The sequence below is a fragment of the Poecilia latipinna genome, unplaced genomic scaffold (genome assembly GCF_001443285.1).
Source record: "Poecilia latipinna isolate Pla-1442-1.1 unplaced genomic scaffold, P_latipinna-1.0 Scaffold316, whole genome shotgun sequence".
In the NCBI taxonomy this organism is placed as follows: domain Eukaryota; kingdom Metazoa; phylum Chordata; class Actinopteri; order Cyprinodontiformes; family Poeciliidae; genus Poecilia; species Poecilia latipinna.
The window spans coordinates 239653-264517 of NW_015112932.1; the positions used below are offsets into that span (position 1 = coordinate 239653).

Here is a 24865-nt window from a genome sequence, read left to right on the forward strand (position 1 = left end):
AAAACAACAGCTACAGCCTAGGAACTTGGACAGAGTTACATTTGTCAACATGACACTAATTCCAAAAAAACAGCAGATTAGAGATTAGATTGGATTAGAGAAAATCCACAATAAATTCACAAATTATGCACGTAATTCTTGTTTTCAACTCAATGAAGTTATATGCGCCATCTTCGTTCTACCCTTATACATTTTGTTGAAATGTGCCACTAAAAGCCAAACATTAACATGTCATTCTTTAATATGATGTAAACTTTTGACTTGTACTCTTAAGAGCTGAACATTTGTCTCTACTGTAAGACACGAAAGCAGGACCACAATTATTGGGTTTTATCTGCGCATCACTTTAATACGCGGGACATTTTTTCTTCGTAGACCACCATTTTCCACAAACCACCTAAATTTACGACATGTTGATATCGGGTAGATCCTCCATCTGGTGAGTATAAACTCCAGGCTGCAACAGAAGGCCAGTGTCGCACTGCTTTACTCCGGAGGCTAAAGGCCTAACAGCCTGTCTCAGTGGCACATAGTAAAACAAATTAACACCTAGCTAGAATACCCCGCTCGCAGACGCTTTCAAAGCCTTCCAAGGCGTGGAACCGCGTTTAACAGTTGAAACAGATTAGGAAGTGATTGAGGGTTCAAGCTGATGTGAATGTGTGAGTATATATGCATGGACTTTATGTCTACATGAGCACATGCGTGTCAGTGAACGACCTCTGCATGGGGGGAACACAGGGTGAGAAAGTTTTCCTTCATCTTTGAAAGTCGACACAAGTACAATACTTACTTGTTTTCTGTGAGAAAGTCAACAACTGCTTTTTTCAGACAGTAGAGGTGAGCGTCCACCAGGCCCGTTTTGATGTGCATTCTGGGATGTCTGAAAGCAAAAATCAATTAAGTTATTTCCAAAAGTTTAATTTTTCAGCTTTATAAGGTTTGTCAACACAATAACAAAAAAAAAAAACAAAAACAAAAAAACAACAGAACTTTGAAATGAATACATTTACGTTAAAATGCTTCGTGACAAAAATAATGAATTAAATTATATGTCATGCATTTCCTATTTAAATGACAACTGTACAGAAACAAACTGAATAATTTAAAGTTAGTTAAATATGCCATTATTGTTATTTGTTTAACCAGTCAAAGTCTCATTAAGACTAAACAAACTCTGTTCCAAGGGGGACATGGATAATTTAGGAAGCATTACATAAAACTGACAATGTTACACAATTAAAATATTTGAAAAATAATGACACTAAAATACACTAAGCATAAGTGAAAATAATAATATGATGGTATCATGATTTCATTACTACTTAAAAATAATAAAATACTTGGTGAATTAATTACATTTTTATTCCAAATGATGAATTCCAAATCAGTTTAATTACATATTTCTGTTTCTATTTTCATTCTGTTATTGAAACACTGAGCAAATTATATACGGCTTTTGCCGTATATAACTTGGTTTGTGCTGTGCTACTTCTGGACCTCCGCGGTGCGACCTGGACGATGCTTTATTTTTGTTGTATCCATGAGGTTCTCTCTTCATTCAGATAGGAGTTGCTTACAGAAAACCAGAAACAGCCATTTTACCGACATAAACGTCACAGACGGAGGACATCTGCATACTATACAATGTCAGCTACAACTGATGTGGATTCACAAAGCTGGTGCCATGAGACAGCTGCCAGTCAGACAGGTTTATATTGACTGAGGCGCCTCACACACACAGACACCCTACTGTGCATTTGCTCATTCACACATTTCTTCCCCACGCGGAGACAGTGTGGCTCTAGTTAAAATGTGGCATTTATAAAGCGAGAGGCAAAGAAAACCACACCATCCTCCAGGTTTCAGGAGTCAAATCCATCTTCACTCGTTCGCCCTCTCTTGATTTCCTGTACTCCTCCTCCTGATCTTCTCAGTCATTATGTAATGATAGTGAGGGGAGTGTTGTTACTGAAAGAACCGACCGGCCTTTGCATGTTTATTATGCCCCTTCGCCACCGAGGAAACATATCCATGTAACTGCTGGGGATTTTTCAAAGCATGCTGTATTGATTTAGACTTTCGTAAAAATCAAAACAAAGCCTGGGACTTATCACAGAACAACAACATGGCTTTGGCAAAAATCAAAAGCAGACACGATGCTTGCTGTTCACAGTTTTCGTTTAATCCGTTTTATTTTTCACATTAAATGAAGCAGGGGATAACGGTGGATTAAAAACCATCGACTTGGTCAATATGCCACAAAGCGGGATTGGCATTTTGATAAAAAGGCTCACCAAACATCTCACATAATGCAGTGGCCTTCTCCATCTTCACCATAAAACTGTGCTAGTTTGCGTTTAGGTTTGCTGAGTTATACTTCTGTGTGGACGGAGCAATCTTGACTTGGAGTCACGTCAACTGAGCTGTTCCAATCGAACATTTATTGCGATCACTTATGTCTCTGTACACGTGCCTATCGTAAAACATTTTAAGTTTTTCTTTCTTTTAAAAAACGTACAAAATTAAACATTTTGCAAAATAAGTGCAAAATAAAACATCTCATGCCTTTCTACAATTTGAAAAGCTCCCTTCTAATGATAATGCATTTTTTATTTAAAAGGAGCAAAGCCCTAAATGGTTCGTTTTGTTGTAGCGACTGCCGACCTCTGGGACAGATTGATGCACAGATGGACGAACAGATGGACTGATGGGTGGATGGATGAACGGACTGGTGCAAAGACAGAGACACACAAATGAATATATGTTTGCAAGTATGGACTTGCAAATGGACTGATGGATGGACGCGTAAATTGGATGAGCAGATGGATGAGTGATGGATGGATTTTTTTTTTTCTTTTTTAACAGTCCATCTCTACCATCTACATTCTCCTCGATCCAACAGACTTTTGTAAAATTCACCAGCTTTTGTCCGACTACGGCAGCTTAGGAATACTGCTGCTTGGTCACATATTTCACAACCAGATGCAGAAAGCCATAAGTCAAATCTAATATACATGTGTCCGAGTAAAAGGTATTTTGAAAAGCATAAAAACATATGCCGGTGCACGCACTGTGCTCTGCTCTGCGGGAGTTTATTCGCGGGTATTTATTCGCAAAGCATTTCCCAGGTGTTCATTTCGGTGAGCGGAGATTGAGCATAAAGTTAAATTTATGGGAACACCCAGCGTGTGACAACAGAATTTGGCACCTGCAGGCAAGATACTTGGACTGGGCCAAATGGGAGAGCATCTAAATGTGTTTTAGATGCTCTCCAAAACACATTTGCACTGACTGGTGGCTCAAAAAGCCAAGAGGACACTGCAAAAATAATGTGAAATATTTGAAAAGATCTGTCTAAAAATATGGTAAACTCAACACAAAAATCTTCACAGTTTAGGAAGTAAGAGTAGAAATAATATACTGGTAACACTTCCCATTACCAAACTGTTAAAATAATGCCAAATGGCTGTATATGCATTCGATGAGTGAAATGAAATATTGGAGATCTTTTGACATTAATATAATTTGGCACTATATAAATAAAAACTGATTTGTTTTGATTGATAAACTAATATTTAAGCAAACAATAATTATCTTGAAGGTACACTACTCTAGAGTGTAGAGAGCCACATAAATAGTTATGATGAGGCAGATTTGGCCTCTGCGTCTTGAGTTTGACACATGCTTTAAAGAATAAATTAAAATATTAATAAATACTGATTCTGAGAAGCTTTGTTATGAAATGCATTGACATTTATTATTTTGTGGAAAATATATTCAAGATTTATTTTTTCAAGTGAATCCTCCACATTAATAAGCAGTTTTGAAGTCATTAAGAAAGAAAAAAGAGAAACGATTGGATTACCCCCCCCTCCCCCCCAAAAAAAATTGAACAATCATCTTTGTTTAATAAAGTTTCAGTGCACTGTGAATGTTGCAGAGTTCTGTCAACAGCAGCAGGAATTTAGAGTGCTTGGAGGCAAGGATGACGCAACCCTTCCCCTCGGATTAATGGCTAACTCCTAAACGCGAGAGAAGAGTCACAGCTCTCTTGCTCTCAAACAAAGCAAGCATAACGTCTTAATTAATTACAACTGAAACCACACGGTGAACAATGACTAAGATGCAGCAGCGAGGCTGTGGAAAACCTCCATTGGTCTGGTTTTGAAAGTACAATCGACAAGGCTGAAGGGCTTATGCGACTGAGGAGCATTTACCATTGTCTCCAAAAAATGTCATGCCAGCCAAAATATTGCCGTCATTTCAGGAAAATGCAGATTCTGTTAATTGTGACTAAGAGAAAAACTCCACCAAATGACACGGTTCCCCCAAATCATCACAGACTGTGGAAATGTCCCGCTCAACCACAAGATACTTGGAATTCTGTTTCTCTCCGCTCTTCCTCCAGACTCTGGGATCTCTCTTTTTAAATGAAAAGCAACACTGACTTTCATTTAACAGTCCAGTTCTTTGTTCTCATTAGCTCATGTAAAGCACTTCTCACCTTGTGTCTGGTTTAGAAGTGGTTTAACACAAGAAATGAGAAAGTTGCAACTCATATTCTGGATCCATCGGTTTGTGGTCGCCCTTCAAGCTCCGACTCCCAGTTAAAAGTCCACATCTTATGGACCTCCCCAAAACTGTTGAGTGGGCCCGAGGGTTTCACTGTTTGTTTTGAAACCGTTGCTGACGCGCTCGTTCTTCCACTGAACCTTCCAGGAATACACTACTTTAGCAATGACCTTTTGTGGCTTTGTTGGTTAAAAAGTGCTATATTATGTTGGGTTTTTATAGACTAGAATAAGAAAATCACCTCAAACTAAACCTTTATAGCACCTAAGGACCTCGCATTACAATGTTTGTGAGACATGACTCATCCCTGGAGAAATACAATTTGCTATTACACAGAAAGACAAATTTAAACAGATGGTAGGCTTTCTGTAGCCAGAAAGCCTACCATTCTCAGGTTAATAAGGACATTCAACTTCACTAAAGGAAACTTTGAATTACTGATCACAATCCTTGGAAGCAGAGCATAAAAACATGAGCGATGACTCAATTCTTTTAAACAGCACTATTTGTAAAAGGATATTATACTGTAAACTTTAATCTATCCTGATATTACTCATGTCTCAAAGTACTAAAACAGTTCTGACATAGCTGTTAGTTTTTATCCCATTATGAATATGAGAGCTTTGCATTACTCTGTCAATCGCTCAAAGTTTGAACAAACTATAACAGAACTGAGTGCAGTTCAAGATCTTCTGTTTATCTCTTGCAATTTTTAAATGAGATTTTTTTTCCTGCTCTCTCTCTCTCTCTCTCTCTGTCACTCTTCTTTTTGACCTATTATGGCCATAAAGAGGAAGCCGTGCGATCTAACGAACTGCCGTTTGTGCTAATTGTACTAATCTCTTTTTATGGGAAGGTATGATAACTTCAGTTCATCACATCTATAAAATGGAAAAAAAAATAACGGGCTATAAAAAAAACTAAGGAAACCCTTAATCTTCTTAGACCTTGTAAAAAGTACATTTTACAACTTGCCTCACAACATAAAAAACAGCAATCTAAAAGAAAATATTAACAATTTGGTCGATGCTCAAATTTCTACTATCTCAACTTTGTAAAACACTTCATTATTACACTCAATGGTAAACATAGGCGTATACTTGCAAATAAAATTTAATACAAATAATTTTTGTGACATCCGTTTTTGGATGTAAACTTTTTGTGTTAGATCTGACGACAAACTGAAACTAAACTATGAATCAAATCAATTGCACAGCCCTAATCTGAAGCACATATGCATGTATATCCATTATAAAATGTATGTTTGTTTTATAATGGAAGCTGCTAAGCTTTGGAAAACTGATACAACTTCTCTTCAATCTGCTGCAGCAAAGAGTGAAATTGCTCCAGTGAGTCTGTGGCTGTTATGCAAGGTAATAAAAAAAAAAATATATATTCAAATGTTTTTAATAAAAAAAGGATTAGTTAAGAATACTGAGTGAACAGTAGTTCTGCCTTAATAATTCTTGCCATCTTATTCGATGTAATTGAAATCTGTATTTTACTGCAATGCTGATCCTTGCTCCAGATCTGCCTTCAAGATGTTCTGACAGGTGGAGCTGTAATGTGCCGGGCGAAGCTCGGCTGGAGTCCTTTCACACCATTTAAGCGATTTCCAGGTCAAACAAACTCACATGTGCAGGGCCGTTTAAACCGAAGACACCACAGCCATGTGGAAACCATAGAGGAGAGAAGGGGGAAAATACTGCAGAGGTTGAGGCTGAGCGAAGATGGAGGGATGAAAAAACAGATGGCTGTTTGTGAGGAGGGATGTACAGAACATGGAAAAAGATGGCTGACGTAACGAAGGAACTGGAGGCCATTTTTACTAAAATAACGCAAAACGAAGATGCCGTGAAAGACACCCTCCACAATCACAGATGATGTTTACTGAAAAACACTCAGGTTGACATGTGCAAACGAGTTCTAGCTTCTGTCAGTGCAAATGTTTGAAAACAGCAAGATCTTGTAAAACTGCTTACTGCTGAGTTACAGACAAACAGAACTCCAGGAATTTCTTCCCTTGCTGCACCGGGCATTTTTTTCTATCTGTCTTTTGTTGCTGTCTGACATGTGAGCATATACCTGAACAGAGGTGACTGAAAGGTTTTAGGCCTTTAACGGCAACCCATAAATGTTTATCTATGAGATCACCGTGTTTCCATAACACTGTGACAAGATGCGGCTGGTTTGTCTCCATCAGAGTCCACCTTGACGTTGTGTTACGTATTCCTGTGCGCGCTCGTGTAAGCATTTCTGGTTTGTGAAAAAAGACAGAGTGCGTGTGTGTGTGTGTGTGTGTGTGTGTGTGTTTATATGCAAGTGTGGCCCAAAAAGTTCCCTGTGAGGGAAGCATGCGAGCAGCTGCTCTGGCCCCCTCTTTTGTTGGCTAGAATTTACAGTGGCTTTGGCTCCATGAAATATTTACGAGCTCCCAAAACACCCGCTCTCACACATACGCGCATTTTAGGACTGAGAAACAAAAAAAAAAAAAAAGAAAGAAAAGAAAACCCACCTAGTGTACTCTTCCTGTACCAAAAAAAAAGAAAAAAAGACAAATACAAAACCTCCACAACAAGAATAGAGCCTTAAAATTAAGTCGAGACAAAAATGTCCACAGCTGAAACGAGGAGACATCTTGAATGGAATGTACTTAGATGTACAGAACCGATCCAGGACTAAGTGTTAAATAAAAACAGAGGCTGGAAAAATCTGATCCCTCTGTTTGGTGTACTGTACACTTAAATTTCCAATAACCTTGGTGTCTATGTATAGCAGGTGACAGATGCAGAAGATTTAAGTAGGGGAAACAGATGGAAATACAACACTGGATGTTTAACAAGGGTTTAGAAATGGTTTACAAACGGCAACATCTGGGTAAAGTGTTAAAGTTATTCATATTGCATTTTTGTGACTGCTAAGCTCATGCCAGGCGATCTAAAGTCAGACGTGTGAGATTTGAATGAGAAACATCCGTGTTTCAATTTAGTTTTCATCCTTATGTAGCTTTGCCTCTAAGTTGTAAGAGATGCTTGCCTTGCTTTTGCGGTTATTACAGTAGCGATATACAGCAGAGTCAGGGAAGACGGCGCATATTTAACGTCTGGTTCACATCTCAAGTCTCCTAGCAGCAAAAATGATGAAAGAATCAACAAAATAAGACTCTTGTAAATGTAACTTTCAAATTATGAAGATTTCACTTCACATGCATAGAACCGAAGGTTCTGTGAATCTGAACTTTGTGAAATCAAGTGCTTTCTGGGATTCCTCCAGGCTAGCAGAGGGGGGGGGGGGCAAGTCGTCACAAAGTTCACTCGAGCCTCAGGGCTGCCTCTGCTTCTGAAGCGCTCTTCAGGCTCACAGATTGGCTTCTTTTCATTAAAAAAAAGCAGAGTTTGGTCAACTCTTCATGTGTTGAGATGAAGTGATGTTGGTAATCGATCCACATAGAAAAAAAATCTCAAGATTTATGAATGAACATACTTTATCTACTACTTTTACATGGACGCCAACCAAATGGCAGCCTCGGCATTAAAATCCCAAAATATAAACATCCAGCAGGTTGAGCTTTTCACATTAAATAACTTTAAACCCGATATTTAGCTGGTACTTTTAATTATTTAAGTAGTTAAAACTGCCCAAAGAAGTATAAGGAGCATTTGATATGTTTTGAGGTGAACATTGAATTAATTTAAAAAGGCCTAATTGTAGTAAAGAATGTCTTACTTCCTTATAATAGACTTCCTGACTGAAAGTCCGTCTTCCAGATCCGCTTCATTGGCCATAAAGAGCAGTCTCTTCCCTGACTGATCCACACCGACGAAGTCCCTCTGTTCAGCTGGCAAAAATACACACGACAATACGCGTTAATACGAATTCATCATGTCTCACAGAACTGGCCACTGTTATCAAATCCAGTTGGACATAGATTAAATATGTAAACATTGGGCTCAAATTAAACCGTTTGAGCCCAATGTTTATATATGCTGCTTAAAGAAAACCACGTAACTGTTTCTTCCTCTCACTGTCTAACATTAACTCAAACTCAACATTAGGTATCAATTTATCTAAATGCCAGAAAAACCAGTTAGGATGTTTTCAAAAAATGTAAATAAATAAATAAATAAATGTAAAACTCCGACTAAGAAGGAACTAATAAATGTGTTTCACTGTGAGATAATGAACAAAACATTGCTCTGTATCTACACATAACGCCGACATTATGCTACGATCCCATTACCTGTCCTTTTCTTCCCTTTCTGGCCCGGCACAGTCTCTGTGAACTCATGGGCTTTGCTCATGAGCATGGCCAGTGTTGCATTGTGGGCTCTGAAAAGGTCGACCACCTCATGAAGAGCCACGTCGGTTATAAGGTCACAGCTCACCACCAGGATGTCAGTCTGTAGGAAAATGTTGGGAGACAAAAACAGTCAAGACGGACTTTGTCAAATGAGAAAAAATGTCTTTAACACACCGCGTCTATCTTTGGATGTGTTTTATTACTCTAGTCACAAAACATCTCTTAAATTTTTCAACGAGATATGCAAAAATGCGTCGCAACACTAAGTGTGCGTGATTTAATAATGGTAGCAGAGGAAAAGTGTGTTACGTCTGCTTGAGCAAGAGATTTTGTCACATAGTGCAAATTCTGTCAATTGCTACCCAGTGGTTTTGCACATTTACTTTTTACTAGTTTTCATGATCACCATGGTCAAATTTAATGTTAATAAATATGTAAACGTCATTGTTAAAAATCAAAATGGCTATTAAATCCATATTTGGCCATGTATACTGATTTTCAAATGAAGCATCTCAGATATACGCAGAAGCCACTAAAAATAAAGTGGAAAAATTCCTACTAAAAAAGCACAAAGCTTCCCACGGAGCTGATTGTGTATTTGTCTAAGAACGGCTTTTTGAAAATGTTATTGTTCTTATTTCACACGAGGAAGAATCTTCAGAATGCGCCCATTTGTCTCATTAAGTTGTGGCCAGTTTTTCAGATTTCTTTTTATTACAGAGAATGCAGTCGACGGTTTGTTTGCAGTCAGCAGGTCTGGCTTTTTTTGCCCGAAACAATTTTTCTATTTTATGCCGTCATTAAAGCAGATGAAGTGAAATGCAACTTTCAAACTATTTTTCTTTTACTTAAAGTTAATTTACTATTTGCTATTTTAAAACATGTGCAGATGCGTTTATACAAACCTTAAAATGACAAAAGCTTTCGCCTAACAGACTTTGTATTCACTCCATATTCACCTCGGGCCAGGATTCCTGCTGTGCTCAAGAGCCACACACAATAACTCAACCAAGGTTATTCAAAGAAACAAATGTTTCAAAATCTACATAAATACGAAGCTTGTGAATTCCAATCAACGTTCTAATCTTCTGCCATAAGACAGACGTTTGCACGTGGGCACGCCTGTGTTTGTGCATCTGTGTTATCCATTTGTGTCTCCAACGATGAAGGCTGTCGGCATGTCAACTAATCCCACCATTAGCACCACAAGCCTGAACGACAGAGACACGGTTCCTCTGTTTGCCACAGAAAACAGACTGAGAGGAAAAAAAAGTGCACAAAAGCGCATGTTGAAATAGGAAAAAATCCCGAAATTTCAAAGATTTTTTTTTTATATATACGTATTTTTTTGCAGACTGCATCACGTATAATTAAAACCTCCATAGTCCACCAACAAATGATACAATTTTAAACCCTTGTTTTGTTTGTTAAGCTGTGCTCATTCACTATGCAAATGAATTCTGATTTAACTACTAGCTAATATTAACTAATAGTAAATAAATCCTGAACTAACAACTACTAAACAATAACTAATGATGAACCAATGATAAAACTGCTAGTTAGCATTCACTAGCTTGATGAACTAATCATATATCAACTACTAGTTAAGTAATCACAAACTATTATCTTACTAGCTGAACGTAAACATTGTCTAATGAGAATTAGACAATGTCTAATTAAACACAGTCACTCAAAGGGCTTCGCATTAGAGCCATATTCACACATTCATAAACTGAAAATTAAATCAGTCCAGGGGAAAGAAGCTGGAAGTGGATCACCAGCTGATTATTCATCATAGTGATCCACAGTTACGTCAACAATGATGACTTAATCCTGAACAAATCACTGATTAACCAATACATAACTAAGTAATGACATTTTTTTAAAAAATCCTCCTCATAAGTAAATGATTTATTACTGGCTAATACTTCTCTGCTGAGAAAACAGAAAATTAAGGAGAGCTTCATTTCTAATGAACAGTTAACAAACCGCAACCAGAGTTAATCTTAAACCGTTTCATAAGAACGAGGCTCTGAAATAACTGATGAGTTTTTAAATATTCAGTAGGTAGCAAAGTTATAGTTCATGATTATCTTTTTTGTCAGTTATTTATGCTTAGTTCATCAAAAAAATAATTAAAATTAATGACTTTTCTGTTTATTCTAAAATGATATACTTGTGGCTCCCACTTAGACATTCGCTTAAATTACATTTGCTGTTTTTTTGTATTGCGTATGACGCTTTCTCTCGTCACATTTTTGTGAACGTCTACTCTTATTCAAGCCTGTTCCAGAACTCCCAACAGGGCTGTGACGCTGATTTCAGCCGGATGATTTAGAGTTTAGAGCAGTTCTTTAAGTGTATCTGAGTAAGAGCGGTATCAGCAGGATTAAGGGTCATCAAGTCAACCGAGATTAACTTCAATCATAACCTTGATCCGGACCCCGCGACAGGAAGCAGCCCGGCTAAAGCGGGAGGTGTCTGCGGAAGATCTACAGACTCCGATCTTTCAACTCTGCTCTGTCTCTCTATCACACACTGACAAGCTTGCACACATGTTCAGAAACAAAGCACAAAGGCATGTGCACACGCATGCACATACATTCAAACACCAATGGATAATAGCGTGGTTACACAGAGGCCACACAGACACACACACACACACACACACACACACACACACACACACACACACACACACACACTAGAGGCGACAGCAGAGTGGAGTCAGCTGGAGAGGCAGAGGCACTTTGGCCTTTCCACAGCCAGGACCAGCAGACAGGTCAGGACCACACACACTGATGCTTACAAAATCACACACAGACGCATACTTATCCAAGTGCTAGGTGACTTCAACTCAGAGCTATGTACACAATCTTGACCACGCACAGAAAAAGCCATGATGTTCACAACATTTTCGCTGTGCCAAATATAAATGTGTCTCCAATATGACTATATATATATATATATGTATATATATATATATATATATTTTTTTTTTTTTCTTCTATGTTAGGATAAAGAATTACAACACAAAAACTTTGTTATCACTTACTTTGAGTAATTGAACTCAAAAGATACATTGTGTTTTGTTTAAAGAGACTTGAAGGGTAATAAGCTAATATAAAATGAATTAAGGCTGCCAGCTGGATCCAGCCAGATCTTTGCTTGCATGTTGCAACAGCTTCAAGTAACTTGTAGACTGTTTTTGGGCCACAACTTGGGATGTACAGTGCCTAGCGAAACTATAAAAATATACCACATTCAACTTTCAACCAACCATATATCTCTTTAACTTTGATTACTTTGTCACAGAACAACACAAAGTTATGGATAATTGTGAAGTGGACGGAAACAGATGGAATGAAACTTATTTTTATGGGCAGTATGACTTGAAGACATATTTAGCTTCTGTAATACTTTACGTATGAAATACAAATTGTATTCAGAAGTCCATTATGTGTTAAATTGAGCCTAGGTGTGTGTAATTTAACGCCGGAAAACATTAGACAACAAACATCATGAAGTGCCAGGAATACAGGAAGTTTAAGTCAGGGTTTGGTTCCCAAGCTGATTCCCAAATGTTTGTTAAATCCATAATCTGAAAATGAAAATAGTAGCACAACTATATGCCTACTAAGACACGACCATGCACCTGAACTGACAGGCCTGGCAAGAAGAGCATTAATCAGAGAAGTAGCCAAGAAAACCATGATAGCTGAAGGAGCTGCAAAGATCCGCAGGTGAAAGTATCTGTTGGTGATTTTATAATCTTTTAGTATTTAAAAGATGATGATAAAATGTCCTGATTTTAGTTTTCCACAGGCATAGGGGACACGGCAAGTCTGACAAAGACGTGGCTGTGGTCAGACGAGTTCAAAATACAGCTTTTTAGCCTAATTAACTCCATGAAAATGTCATACTCTGCTTAAAAAAATAGAGGTAATCTAATGAAGATAGATGGAACAGAAGAAAGAGCAGTCCTGCAAGAAAACATCTTTGAGGCAAAAGACTTGGGAAAGGGACTGAATTTTATTTTACAGTAGGCAAACTCCCCTAAATATACAACTGGAGTCAAAATGAAATTGGTTACATCCAAGCACATCCCTGTGTTAGAAAGGCCAAGATCTAAATCTAAAAGAGAATTTTTGGCAAGAGTTTAATATTGTTTTTCACAGATCCCGATCTGAATGAGCTTGAGCTATTTTGAAAAGAATAATTGCCAAAAATCAGATGTATCTGAAGCAAAAGTAGTTCTGGTACATATAAATGCACAAGAAGCATTTTCTTGATTTTAAAAATGTCTTTAAAATTCACAGTTATTCGCCATTTCATGATGATTTATTTTATACGAATAAATCATCCGGAATAAATAGAGGTTTGTCGTTCTAACACGATAAAAACGTGAATACGAAACACAGAAATATCCGCTACATCACTTCTCTTCCAAATGAACTGTTTGCTAGTGTTGCCATGGCAACCAGCTATCCTTACAAGCAGATCAATTTTGTCTTGCACTGCTATGTAGCTTACCATATTTATACGGAGCAAAGTCTTGACACAGACTTAATTTTTCTTTCGACGCATCAAAAGATGTCCATTTAAATTTCAAATGCAAACGTGCAGCTTAAACACACAATTCCTAAAGAGGAAACAAAAGCCAGAGGGTGTGGTGTGAGCTATACAATAAAAACAGACATTCAGTCTTGTATGTTTGCAGTATCTCGCCGCTCCATCTCTTGTGCCGGTCTTTCTTCACCTTTTCTCTTGAGTCTTAAAAGCTGACTAACATTTGTAGACCAAAGGAGGAACTTTGAAACAAAGCTCGCAATGCACATTTGGCTCTTTTGGCCCGATTTTCCAACATAATTAAACCTGAATGATAAAAAAAAAAAAAATAAAAAAAAAAATAAAATAAATGTCAAAGAGGGTTTAAGCATACAAAGGAAAAAGAGCATATTAAGTACTCCTTTCACTTGTTTGGCCTTTTGTGAAAGATCCAAGCATTAATCAGCATATCCGTCCACCTTTGTGCAACTTCAGTGTTTGAAGAGTGAACAAATCAAAATATGCTGCCTGTAATCTCTCTTTTCATTAATCAGGAGGAATGACCCACTGTACTCTCTCTTAAGTGTACACTGATTCCTGTAAGTATTTTGTTTTTAGATTCAACCAAATCCCCTCGTGGGACGGTGTTTGCCAAAAGACACAAGTAGGTGTGTCGGGGTTTCTATGCCGCACTGATGCATCTCTTTGACAGATGGGGAGATCTGTCTGCTTGGATTTGGCAGGCCACGGGTACACTTCTTCACTCATCACCCCGCAGAGTGTGAGTGTGTGTAACTCAATGCCTCTAATCTGGTGAACTGCTTGGAGGATTAGAGTCTGAGCGACTCTCAATAGGAGCAAGCAGTGACTAGTTTTGCTTAAGTGTGTTTATATGAGGATATACAAAGTTTCGATCAAGGAAATCTTTAGCAGTAACAAGAATCTGTACAGACATGTCAGAATCGGAAAATGTGCGTAACACTCTACAAAATAAAATGGAAGTATAACATTTTATTAATGTAGAATCTGAAAAAATAAAAAAATTAAAAAAATCTATGTACTACTGGTATCTAAAAACGAAAAGAATCAAAAATGAAACGGCCATCGAGCATAAGCTTCATGCTTTTTGCATTCAAAACTGAGATATAGGTGTTTTTTTTTTCAATTCTTTGCAATTTGGCATCTATGCAACTTAAAGTCACTATAATTGAAACACACTAACATTAAGTGCACTTGGCCCTCACCTATTCACAGTCCAGTATTCACATTTTCACCTATTTACAGATTTTTCTGTAGAATATAACCCCAAATTATTTTTTGGAGCATGTCTAAGTTATTCTAAAGAAAATGCAGTGTGGGACGCTTAAAATGCCAAGGCAGAATGCTACTTGACATGCTATTGGCTGGCTTTTGAAGAGCAGCCAATCGAGGAGCACCACTAATTTTCAATGGTTGTATCCCCAAGAACAAAGACAAGGACAATTCTGCAACGCGCAAACAGTCAAACAAATGTGTTTAGAGGAGGCAGGTCAGAACCGTGGCATAATCACCCCAACGTACTCAAACACAAATGTTGCACAGATGTGCACATCCCCTGCATGAGACTGAATGGTGCACTGGCAGCAAAGGGAACTGGAGTCGTAACAATGAGCTCATATGCTTCAAGTGAACTGGATGAGGGGAGGCATGGTGGGATCAGCAGGCAGGATGCAGAGCAGGGACTGGCAAATTGAAGTTGGGAGGTCATGGATAGCAACCAAGCATGGGGTTTATATGGGTGAATGTGAATGTTTGTGCGTGTTTGAAAATAAAGGAAAAATGAAGCACTGCATCAGCCTTGGCTGCCAACTGGGGAGAGGGAACAGACATGATTGGTGGTGACTCTGCAGAACACACACCCTCTTAAATTGCTATCCACTCTCTGTTATCCTCCTCTCTATCTAAAAACTTTTTTTTTTAATGTCTTAAGATCACAACTAAGCACGTTGCTTTTTTTTTTTTTTTTACAAACTCAAAATCAGAAACCCAAATATTAATCCATCTGCTTTCATTTGGTTGAAAGTTTATATAGGGATGATACAAAATGGTGATATGTTTAACTATGGAAATGACATAATTATTGTGCTAGGAGCACTATAATACAACAAAAGTTTCTGTTTGCATGTTTTAAAAAGAAGTAAACAAACCTTGATCTTCTGCTGAATGTGTCTGAGCGCATCGGCAGTGCCCATGTCTCCGTCTTCTGGGACACAAACGACCTCCATCTTCATCTTTATGTCCCGCTTCATTCTAGAGTCTGTACTCATCATCTTCTGGACTTCTTTAGTGGTGATCACTATAACCTCTAAAAACACAACCCAGAGAAAGCAAGCCCCTGTTAGATAAGTACAAAGGGACAAGTCCGAGAAAATAAATATTACTGTGGCAGTACACCAAGCTTCAAATCAATGTTTCGACTTTGAGGCAAGAAACCAAGCTACTCTACTTAATAAATCCAAAGATTGCAGAGTCTGCCTGTTCTAATAAGAGTCATCGTCTCTAAGCCGTTTCTACTGGGCATTTGCTCAGACTAGCTGTGTCAGCCCAGTAAAACCTAATTGCAACGCTCTGGCTAGGAGGCAGCACATAGTAAACTGCTGGCCACACAGAGTGATTACTTATAGAAAGCAACTTTCTTTTAGAGGAATACCAAACTACAGGTAATGAACAGTCCAGTTTATTGTCAAGTCTGGAAAATAGAAGGTTTTCCTTAATCAGGCTGAGCTTGTGAACCTGCAACAGCGTAAAAAAGGCAGAAATCTGCCCTTTAAGTCCAGACGGGAAAAACACACCTGACTGCACAATGCTCACAAGGGACAGACGAACTCATAAATATTTGGTTTCACAACATGCAGCATCTACAGAGTCATTATTCTTAACAAGGAGAATTGAGAAACTGAATATTTATTTCTTCATATCTGTTCTAACACATCTGCTGAAATAGCACTTATTCTTTTAGTAAAACTTTAAAAACCAAAACACTAAATATTTGAAATAACCAAGGTGATTACCCAGCAGATGTGTCATTCAAATCCATGTTTTTAATTTCTTTATTATCATTTTAATATTGTAAAATTTATCACAGTGAGCTTCAGAGATGTTTTTTACCTTGTATTTTACCTCCTACTCACTGTGCGTGTTTAAAAACCTGAGTTCTTGTTTGGCATAATTCTAGTTTGGTACGTCCCAATCCAATCACGTGATCAGAAATCGAGTCCGATCACGTGGTTTCAGACTCGATTGGAAGTTGTGAACGGATAATCAAAACTTCAGGCACATTCACCATTTCAAACATGCTTCAGATACTTGTACTTCACAGGGACTGTTAGGGGTGCCAATAATTTTGACGTGTCATTTTATAAAGAACAATCATCTACAGTCTTGGAAAAGTTAGGACACCTTATTAAATATCCAGATCTTTAAGAAATGGTCACAGATTGATGTTTAATATTTTCCTTGTCACTAGAAACAATGTGTATTTGTACTTAAAAATGTTTGAAAATGTAGCAAAAATCTAATTTGAAGCAAAGGAAAAAGTTTGCTCATCCTAATTGTGCTATCCTCCTGGGACAAATAACCCCAAATCAATTTTTTCATCTCATAAACTGTATAAATAATTTGTTTATGGTTCTATCTTTGTGCTTTTGTGTGAATTTTGAAATTTTCATGTACATTTGTTTAGTTCTGCATTATTTTTGCCTAAAACCGTCTCAGTGCTGACCCTTTTGGATCAATGGTGCCTAAGCAGTTCAATTCTACCATTGCTTAAAACGTTACGGCTTTATGTCTCGTGATGCAGCTTTTTGTCCTAAAATCCTGAGGTCGGGTATAAAACCATCTCACTTAGACACACGGCCCCACCACTTTCTGCTGTGGGATGTTTGAATTTTCAGCTTGTCGGTCACTCTATAGGATCTCAACCAGATCAAAGTTTGGGCTTTGACTTATTTCAGGAGTTTTTATAATCTACAGCAATTCACTTACATGGGTCAGTGTTACATTGCAGAATAAAGCTCTCTTAGCTTTGTGCGTTTATGTGCATTTTTCTCAAGCACCTTCTGGACACTGTTGGATACATGGAGGATTCTCTGATGGTGAGCTGTCCAGGTCTTGTGCTACAAAGGATGATAAATCATGATACTTCCACCTCCCTGTTTCACAGGTGATTTTTGACCCGTTTCCTGGAATGTTGTATTTGACGTATGTTCTAGTGACCAGAGGCCTTGTGTTTAAACCGTGTGCAAGCACAAAAAACAACTGTTTTTGTGAAACCCGTTTACTCTTTTATGCATGAAACGCCCAGTGATTAAATTTTAGATGCATCTCTCTAAATAGGATCATTAAACCATTAAACATGTCAAACCATTGTCTCTGTTAAATCGACCTTTGTGTGTTAATTAGAAAGAAAAGGTTTCCTCCTTGCATAACTCCCATGAAAGGCAAATGGGTTTTTTTTGTTTTTTTTTTTTCTGAGATGTGGTTTTACTTTAACAGCAGCCACAGCCTGTTTATAAGTCCCATCTGTGATGATATTTTATAATTTTTAGAGACTATTTTTAGCAACTTGCAGACAACTCTTAGGGTAAATTTGCTTCGGCACTTGTGTAGTGGTTTTCAACTTCATCCACTCTTAGACTACTTCCTGCACATTATAAATTGCTGATTTTTAATTCTGTTGAGACCTCTTTAAACACTCGTAAACCGCTGCAATCTTCTTGCTTAATGTCTGAGTAATAGCTGAATAATGTTTTCAAGGTGTCCACCTGATATATTATGTCTAGATGTGATTATAGTAATTTTAGGTGAGAGTGATTATTACACTTTATAGAAATTTCCCTTAACTTTTTTTGTGTTAAACTAACAAAATATTTGAATGTTGTTGAACTGGTAGTAAACATCCAAATGTCAAAGCATTTTAAAAACACATTGACTGAAAAAAGGTGTTTTCCTTTTTTGTAAACATAACAATGTAGGATTTTACTCTGAAGAGATGTAATCAGAGTAGAAGATGGATTAGTTTACTTTGAAATATTAAACTAAAATAAGATTTGCACATCTTTACTGGGGTGCCAATAAATCTGCACATGCTGTATAGTGCAACATTTTAAAAGGCATGAAAATGACACTGCACTGAGATAGCAGAATCCTGAATTCTTATCGGTTTTGTTTAAAATTTTTATTTGCAACATTTTATTTATCTAATAAACTGAATTATCTAAGCAAAATTTCCTCTCGTTTAATCCTAGCTGGCTTTCAACCAGAGGAGATTTCAATTGCCAGCTTAGACGTACATATAAAGCTTAATCTGGACAAATATGGTGCATGTCCTTCTCAAACCTCACTGATCATTCTCTATTGAACATATCACTGTAAATATTGAATCACAACAAGATGAGGAATGTGCCAGACTTTAAGCTAAACAATGACTTTTTTTATTATTATTATTATTATTGAGAACATAAATATTATTTCTGAATGCTTATAGGGGACAAGGAATGGGTGTGATTTGCTTGATCTCACCGAACTAATGATTTTTAGAGAAACGAGGCCAACACAACTCAAACCTGATCCCTTCTGGTTACAGTTAAGATTTCTAAGGAGAAAACTCAAAAGAAGCTCTCAAGCAACTAAAAATGTTCTTGTGCAATTCAATCAAGGGACATCTAGATTAGTGCATTAAAAAGCTGTGTTGTGTTTTATCTTTTTATGTTTCAGAAACATTGATTTTTTTTTTTTTTTTTTTGTTTTTTTTTTTTTTACTCACGATTTAAAACATGGATTTCACAGCAACAGTAAAGCTAAACCTCCACACACACACACACACACACACGTTAAATTCCTTATGTGTAAGTGAGAGGTAAAGTTTTTTTTTTTCTTCAAGGTAGGTTTTTCCACTCTATGCTCCAGACTTCTCATGTGGGCCACATAAACCAACTTGCAGCATTTTGTTTCTTTACATTTTATATGGAAACCAAGAATGAGCTCCCTGCAACAACCCCAGCTCCTGCCACAAAGACATTTAATCTGACAGCGGGGCACACAGCTCACACGGAGCTCCTGACACCAGGTTTGACAGTGTGTGTTGGATTAGACACAGCTTGCTGGAACCGTATTTTATGCAGCTTAAATTGGATGTCAGATTATTTGTGCTTGCAATGTCATCGTAGACTTTTTAAATCAAGATGAATGTCGATAAAAGTTATTTAGAATCTCAGATGTTAGAAGGTATAGTAAAAGTAGGTTAATGGGTGGGGGTCACATGTAATGTATGACCCTACTTCTCACCTTCAAAGCCCACTCTCTCAAGCAGGTTCAGGGGATACCACATCAGTGGTTTGTTGCCTACAGGCAGCATGGGTTTGGGGGTGTTGTATGTCAGATCTGTCATACGTGATCCACCCCCAGCCGCCATCAGCACCGCCTGGAGCTCCATGGTGTCTGCAGGAAAAGGCTAGAAGAAACAAACAAGCAAAAAAAAAAATTATATGCCATGGACATTTTTAGAGAACACAAACTAAAAGCCATAAGTGTTGAGCAATAAGATCATATATTGTCAACATAATTTATGACTGTGCAAAAATCAAACACAAAGGTAGTTTTTGTTTGTTTTTGGATGGCAAACAAAGCATGTGGCTCCAGGTACGGGTGGGCGACACGGACTTACAATTTTAGTGCAATATTTGGTGGGACTATTGTAATAACGATAAAACAAACAAATCAAAGTTTCAAGTAGTGAATTATAAGCCTGGTGGGCCACCAGGCTTTACTTGCCTGATGCCTCTGGTGTTTGTTTTTTTTTGTTTTGTTTTTTTTTGCTAAATAGGGTTTTTTTATACACCAGTACCAGCAAAGACAGACTAAGCTAGGTTTATTAGTTGATGCAATGAACTGAGCACAAGAGGTTGCACATCACCCGCGCCGTCCCTGCATCTACCTCACATGCTATTATTATGAAGCCTGCTCATGCACTTCTGAATTTTTGTAGCTTTTAACATTTTTAACACAAAAACACGGTGGGCTGCTGGTGAACTGCCTTCACGCCCTTACAACGAAGGTTAGCAGGTTTTCTACAAATACTGTTCTAAAAAACATTGCCAGGAAATAGGCTTCTTCAGAACGTCACTTTGTTCACTTACTTCAGGAAGTGTGGTTTATGTAATTAAATTGCGCACAATTACTACAATTAATCATACTTTTGAATTTGCTGATATTTACTGATGCTACTATGGAACAAACTGTGGAGAAAATAGTAAAAATAACATTTTATTATAATATTTTTTTTATTTATCATTAATTGAAATTTATTGAGACAGTGATAAATAGAAATTCTTATAAGAACTTTTTCATGATGAATGATAAATACAATTCACCCACCCCTAGCTCCCAAGTTTTATTGAAGATTTCACTGTTGAAAAAATCTGCAGTGACAGTAACAGAAATATGCAGCAGGATCTGTTTACTGCCAATGAATAGATCCTGTCAATAATTTTTACAGTGATCTAAAATGACCTGTGTCTGTCCAAATTAATTTTAAACATTAGCATGCAGGGTTTACCACAGAATACTTGCTAAGCCCGGTGGTCAGGGAACCGAGGCGGTCCACCGTGTTTTTGTATGAAAAGATGTTAAGTTGACAGGAAATGTAAAATATTGCTGGGTAATTACGTTATTGGAAGACGTAGCCGACAATACTTAAACCCACAATAGAATCTTAAAAACAACTAATCAAAAAAAAAAGAATACAACTGAAATAAATATCAATCATTTGCACTTCTGTTAAATCCAAATTAAGTCATCAGTTAGTGGATCTAAAAGTGCGATGTAATGCTGATCACATTTAGAAACAGCCTGAGGCATAAATGAACCAAGAAAATATCAATGCTGCAAAATTGAAGGCAGCAATTTAATGGTTTCAGCATTGCTAAATTCAAAGATTTTAAATTAACATTTAAATTTAAGATTTTAAGGAGATGCAATTTTCAAGTTTACTTCGAAAGAGTTTACAGAACAACCTTCATAGTTAGGTTGTTTTGTTACCATATCTGCAATCTGATGCTGTCAGGGTTTTTTCTTTGTTGTTGTTTTTTTTTAAATAAAAACAAAAAGCAAATGACGGGGGAACAAGTAAAGCTTGGCGCCCGCCAGGCTTATAATACACTAGGGGAAACCCTGATGGCATGTTTTGAAAAAATCTTTCAAACAATTCTTTTCTAATCTGGCATATGGTTTAAAGTCATTAAGGTGCCATTAAATATCATTTATTGAAGCATTTTTCCATATAACTCCATGTTTATGTGAGAACCACTGGTGTAGCACACTATAAACCAAATGACACTAATGGCTCGTAGAGAAATAACACAAAGTTTTACAAACAATTGATTAAAAAAAAAAGTCAAAACTAACCTAAAATCTTGAGATAAGTTATATTTTTTGAGACTTTTGATAAAGATATGAAGGTATTTTGCTCAGTGGGCACCAAACAAGGGAAAATGATCATATAAGGTCAGTTTTATATGGATAATTGAGCTTGAATGTTTCCATTGGAGCTGAGCCTTTCCCTGCCTTCATAGGGTGAGTCATCTTTCACTTATATATCATGTTTGGATATGTATGAGTAGAACATACATATCTGTCATCTTTATGTTTATGTTTAAAATTAGTGGAATAAATGCCCAAACTACGCAACATAATAAAAGTAGTCAAATATTTACGATTTATTGGCATTAGGTCCAAAAAGCTGGAAAAGACTCAGCACACTGTGACCCTGAGCTGCGCAAAGTAGATTTCAATACTGCAAGGATGGACAAACTATTTTAACATTTGTCGCAACTTGCAAAAACTGTTCGATTAAACTCATTTGATGGGACTCTTAATACGTGCCAAGAACGAACACGATGTAAATCAGCCACTTTCAATCAAATATTTAAGCATTGACACAGCATGCACATACAGGCAATTATGATTATGATTTCAACAGGCAGCAACTGGTCTTCTACGTTGATGAGTGAACGAATATATCATTAAAGAGGTACTCAGAAGAAAATAAAGTATCTAAAATCGACTAAGTAAACGATGCCTACCTGTGTCAGTGTTCTTGATCCAAGATGATCTGCTGTCTCTGGATGACAGCGGTGGCAGACGCATGTAAGTTGCTTGATGTCAGCGTAGCAGTCAGCACTTAGCTAACTAACAAAGCATCGACTTGCAAAACAGCATTGCTCTATAGACAGTGTAAATGCGACAGGATTCGTCTCTCCAGACTTAAACAGTAGATTAACTGTGCTACGGTGAGAAAAAAATAAACAATGTCCTTAATTATTTTAGAAGAAGAATGTGAAACAAGCTATCGGATAGCATTGAATGATGACATATGGGAGCGTTCAGTGAAACATGTCCGTAAGGAAACCTACTCCCTCTGTAATGTGGTTCCTGCGAAAAATCAATGTCAGTTTCTACATAGGCGTCTACACATTTTAGATAATAATAATAATAATAATAATAATAATAATAATAATAATAATAATAATAATAATAATAATAATAATATATTGTTTGTGGGTTTTTTTATTTCAGCTTATTCAACAATATTATACTGTAACTTGATTATATACAACCTTATTGCAATAAGTAGAACATTTAAAAATACATAAAATAACACAATTAAATTAAAAAAAATTCCTTCATGATTTTTAAATAACCATAGTCATGTATTGCCCAGCCAAGTCGTAATTTGAATAAAAAAAAAACACATTTTCATCAGTGGTCAAGCAAATAACAGTGACTGCTAGCAAAATCTGTTAATACTGTTTTGACACTGTACTTAGCATGTTTTCATGCAAATCTACTTGAAAAGTGGTATGAGAACTTTTGCAGACAGACGCCGCATGGCCATTTCTCCAGACTTCATGACTGAGAGCTCCCAATGCATAGAGCTGAGACGTAACAGCAAATTGAGATTGGGGAATGTAGCTTTGGTTTTGTTTGCTCTGGAAAGGAGATGAGCTTGACTGCTCATTATTACTTGCTCATAACCAGGTGGGCAAAACGGGACGTAAAAGGGGGAAAAGTAGTTTGACTCTATTATTTGTCTAAAAACAATTAAATTGATGCTATGATGACAGCAGAAAGTGCTGCTGCTGAAAAAGCCAATGCTGTGCTGCATTGCTAGCTGGAAGCTAAGAATTAGCTCAAAATGGATAAGAGTTTCTTCAGGATAATAGGAGTAATACTATGCATTTGTTCTACAGCCACTGGACATTAGAGAAACTAATTTAAGATACACATTAAAGAACGCAAGTTTATATAAAAAAGTTAAATTTAAGTTAAAATTCAACTTTGATTTAAAAATGACTAAACATCAGTTGCGGGATATGTAAAATACAGCTTAAAAATTTTGTTTCCTTAAAATGTATCTATTTATACTTAATGCTTCTACAGTCTGAGTCCCTGCAAACCAAAGTAAAATTCCTTGCTTGTGGACACAATCTTGGCCAATAAAACTATTCTGATTCTAATGTGGTGGAACTGCATCATACTATGATGTCATTCTGGACCAATCTTTCAGAGGGAAATTTACAACAACTTATTGAATCTATACCAGAAACATTTAAGGCAGTGGAAAAAGCAAAAGTGGGTCTGAACTGAAAAAAAATATACCTAAAATGTGCTTTATTATTCATGATTGAATTGGTAATAAATAAAAAGCAAAACAAGACAATAACATGCCACTCCATGTGCTTGATGTGAACAGAGGCAGTCTTATTTAGAAAGACAGTAGTATTCATTTATGAAAAATGGATGAATTCCAAATTTATGTTACAACAGTCTGTCAGTGATAACCAACAACACAGATCTGTGTAATACAGGCAAAGGAAAAACTCATAAAAGACTGCTGAAATGCTTGTCAGGATCAAAGAAAAGGGTGTGCCATCAGACTTCCAGACACTGGAACAGGTCTAATCACAGAGTGACTTGAAATGGAGCCTTGAGATCTCCCCACGATTTCCTCTGCCTCCTCTGTCCTGCTGCTGCATCTTGTAAATCATTCTCAACTCACTGAAAGAAGCCAGTTAGATTAGCTGGGTTTGGATCATAAACATTTGCAGCGCAGACCACCCAGGATGAGTGCGGAGCCAAAGTGTGCATGAGTCAGTGTGCGTTCATGGGTGTGTATGTGTGTTTGAAGGCTTGCTCCAGCTTCCTGAGGTGGGCATTGCAACACCTAGACACTCAAATGTGTATGTGCAGCCAAACAAACAAGCATACCAAGGATTGTGCTTAGGCCTTGTTCCACGTCAGAGCTCTGTCAGACAGTAACCTCTGCCATGGAAACCAAAACGGCCTGCTCTCTGAGTCAAAAAATGAGTACTTTGTTGCAGTTTAGATGTTAAAATCTTCACTATT

General features: G+C 37.2%; 1 protein-coding gene across 1 annotated transcript in view; it reads right to left on the reverse strand.

Annotated features, from left to right (window-relative positions):
- Window positions 1-22871, reverse strand: part of eif2b3 (eukaryotic translation initiation factor 2B, subunit 3 gamma) — a 43825-nt gene extending 20954 nt beyond the window's left edge. The window contains exons 1-6 of the mRNA XM_015034898.1: window positions 22543-22871; window positions 19748-19913; window positions 15610-15767; window positions 8816-8975; window positions 8302-8413; window positions 794-883 (exon numbers count right to left, since the gene is read on the reverse strand). Coding sequence (XP_014890384.1) covers window positions 794-883; window positions 8302-8413; window positions 8816-8975; window positions 15610-15767; window positions 19748-19895 — 668 coding nt within the window. The 5' untranslated portion in view covers window positions 19896-19913; window positions 22543-22871. The remainder of the gene's footprint in view (window positions 1-793; window positions 884-8301; window positions 8414-8815; window positions 8976-15609; window positions 15768-19747; window positions 19914-22542) is intronic.
- Window positions 22872-24865: the final 1994 nt, after the last annotated feature.